The sequence below is a fragment of the Anarhichas minor genome, unplaced genomic scaffold (genome assembly GCF_050575085.1).
Source record: "Anarhichas minor isolate MPS153535 unplaced genomic scaffold, ASM5057508v1 ptg000044l, whole genome shotgun sequence".
Taxonomy (NCBI): Eukaryota; Metazoa; Chordata; class Actinopteri; order Perciformes; family Anarhichadidae; genus Anarhichas; species Anarhichas minor.
The window spans coordinates 355001-357500 of record NW_027466490.1 but is presented as its reverse complement, the minus strand read 5'-3'; the positions used below and the strand labels follow the sequence as shown (position 1 = coordinate 357500).

The window sequence follows — 2500 nt, the reverse complement described above, 5'->3', positions numbered from 1 at the left end:
TGATCAAGACCTGGTCCTATGTGGTCTACATTTTTTTAAAGCAGTAAAAATCCCCCTTTCTCTTTTTTGAGTTATATTTTAAAAACAAGATAATTAAACGTTTAAACATTTCTGTAAGACTGGTTTCTTTCATTAAAATACACTTTTCTTCATCAACATTTAAATGTTTCTCTCTTTTATTTCCCTCCTGAACAGTTTACAGGTAAATACTGTAGAAGCGTTTTATTCCTCTACATAGAACACATGAAACAGCTCTGATGTGGGTGAAGACTGATTTATTTTTCACGCACAAAGTGAAGAACTTTTAGTAGAAGGTGTTTGGTCTCTTGGTGGTGAAGCGAGGTTTGTGCTGGCGACGAAGGACCCTGTGAGGAAGAGGGAACTTGATCTTGGAGTCCTGCAGGAGGAATCAGAGAAGAAGAAACATTCAGCATCAGAGAAGAAGAAGCGGTGGTTTAAAGGGAACAGGAGAAGAAGAAGACTCACGTGGAACTGCTTGATGGCAGGTCTGCGACACTTGTTGGCAGCGATGATCTGGACCTTCATGATCTGGATGGAGTGAGCGCGAGCACGATGGCGAGCTCCCATATCACGGTCTGATGGACACGAGAGAGACGAGTCAGCACATTAAACTCTCAACACGAGGACTAAATGATGAGAACCTCAAAGCGAGAGAGACGGTGTGTGTGTGTATATGTGTGTGTGTGTGCACTCACAGCACTGAGTGACGGCTCCAGAGGTGGTCAGGTCTCGGTACTCTCGGTACATGTTGTGGGTTCCACTACGAGAGTCGTAACGCAGCCAGATCCCAAAGTTCTTCACCTTCAGAGGGGTTTTCTCGTGAACCTGAACGCATCACAACACGTCAGTCGCGTCACATTAACACACACACCTGTAACATCTAATAACGCAGGTACAACATGCACGTCTTGTTACGACTCCCCTCAGATCACGTCTGAGTGAGTGAACAGGTCGTTGTTTAAGCCGAGTTATACGTCTCTGTATAAAATGAGGCGTTCAAAGACCATCTGTTGACCCTTGATTTCACTTTCAAAGGCACTGCAGCGTCAGAAAGGCGACAAGGATCAGTTTTCTGTTCGCACGCCAGACAAAACCACACCAGGGACACGGTGTGGCCTTTGGGTTTGGGTGCACGAGATGTTTTCATGAGTAAAGAATCTATAAACTCCTTTAAAGAGTGATTTGTTTAGTTTTAACAGCACGTTTAGCTTTATGTGACGTCTGGTGACTCTAAAGGTGTATAACTGTTTAAAGATGTTTGTTTAGACTACAGAGACAAACTGAACACTGGTAGAATGTATTTAAAGCTAAACGTTGAAACATATTTTTGTTGATAGCAGATCTTTGTCAACATGGTGTTGTGTTCAGGGACCTACCAGGCCGCAGTAGACGGTCTCTCCAGAGGCCTTCTTCATCTTCCTCAGCTGGGAGACGAAGTACCAGAAGCGGGACTTGGCCACCACATGGTTTGGGGCGAAGATCCTCATGCGGTACAGAGGGGGGGCCGGGTTCTTGGCAGAGGGCAGCAAACGCCCAACGACTTTGTACTCCCTAAGCTGTGACATCAGAGGAGAGAGTTAGGATACGAAGGAACCGCGGGAAAAAACAACGTACATTCTGAGGCGTTCAAAGACCACCTGTTGACCCTTGATTTCACTTTCAAAGGCACCGCAGCGTCAGAAAGGCGACAAGGATCAGTTTTCTGTTCGCACGCCAGACAAAACCACACCAGGGACACGGTGTGGCCTTTGGGTTTGGGTGCATGAGAGGATGAACTGGAGAAATTAAACCTAGTTTAGATTCAGTCCAGACTTTAAGCGTTACAAATATGTTTTCATGAGCATTAAATGTGTTTTTACATTGGATTCAGACTCTTTTAACTATAATTTAACGAGATGTTTCGTTAAGTATGCAACTTTTCTATTGATTCGTTCCTAACGAACTTAGACAATATAATTTGATCTAACTTCTGGCACAGCGCAACGTCCTTTTCATTACGTTTTCATTTTTGCACACCGCTTATGATTAAAAGGGACGTTTGTTTTTATACTGTTCTTCCTTCCTCTAGGGAATAAATAATGTGTTCCTCTATATCTCTTAACTTATTCATGTTACGGTGTAAACGTGTTCTCACTCCATGTACTTTACATTTCGACCCTTAGTGACTTTAGTTCAAATTAGAACATATGTGTTGATATTTGTTACGTTTTATAGCTTAAAGTTGATGTATTTTCATGCATAAATCACTGTCTGTGCCGCTGTGGCCATGTTGGTTAGAGAAGAGCATCGAGTGGAATGACTTGTGTCATGCACGACTGTTTATAGGGAACTTATCCAAAACAACAACTTTATCATTATGCGAAATATATATATATTTTAAATCGGTTTAATTATAAGTGTTGTAAAAACTCACATCACAGGTTTAAAGCCACTTAAAATATTGTTAACTATGAATCATTTGAGGTAAAGTTAGCTTGTT

At 42.1% G+C, this 2500-nt stretch overlaps 1 protein-coding gene and 2 non-coding genes across 3 annotated transcripts in view; all 3 read right to left on the bottom strand.

Moving 5' to 3' along the window:
* Positions 1–255: 255 nt before the first annotated feature.
* Positions 256–2500, bottom strand: part of rpl18a (ribosomal protein L18a) — a 2864-nt gene continuing 619 nt past the window's right edge. The window contains exons 2-5 of the mRNA XM_076111215.1: positions 1398–1577; positions 717–846; positions 487–596; positions 256–397 (exon numbers count right to left, since the gene is read on the bottom strand). Of these exons, the coding sequence (XP_075967330.1) occupies positions 305–397; positions 487–596; positions 717–846; positions 1398–1577 (513 nt within the window). The 3' untranslated portion in view covers positions 256–304. The remainder of the gene's footprint in view (positions 398–486; positions 597–716; positions 847–1397; positions 1578–2500) is intronic.
* LOC142970848 (small nucleolar RNA SNORA68) lies at positions 1027–1156 on the bottom strand. Its single transcript, XR_012959309.1, has one exon. It is a non-coding gene; the product is annotated as a small nucleolar RNA SNORA68 (small nucleolar RNA).
* LOC142970847 (small nucleolar RNA SNORA68) lies at positions 1657–1786 on the bottom strand. The gene has a single exon (XR_012959308.1). It is a non-coding gene; the product is annotated as a small nucleolar RNA SNORA68 (small nucleolar RNA).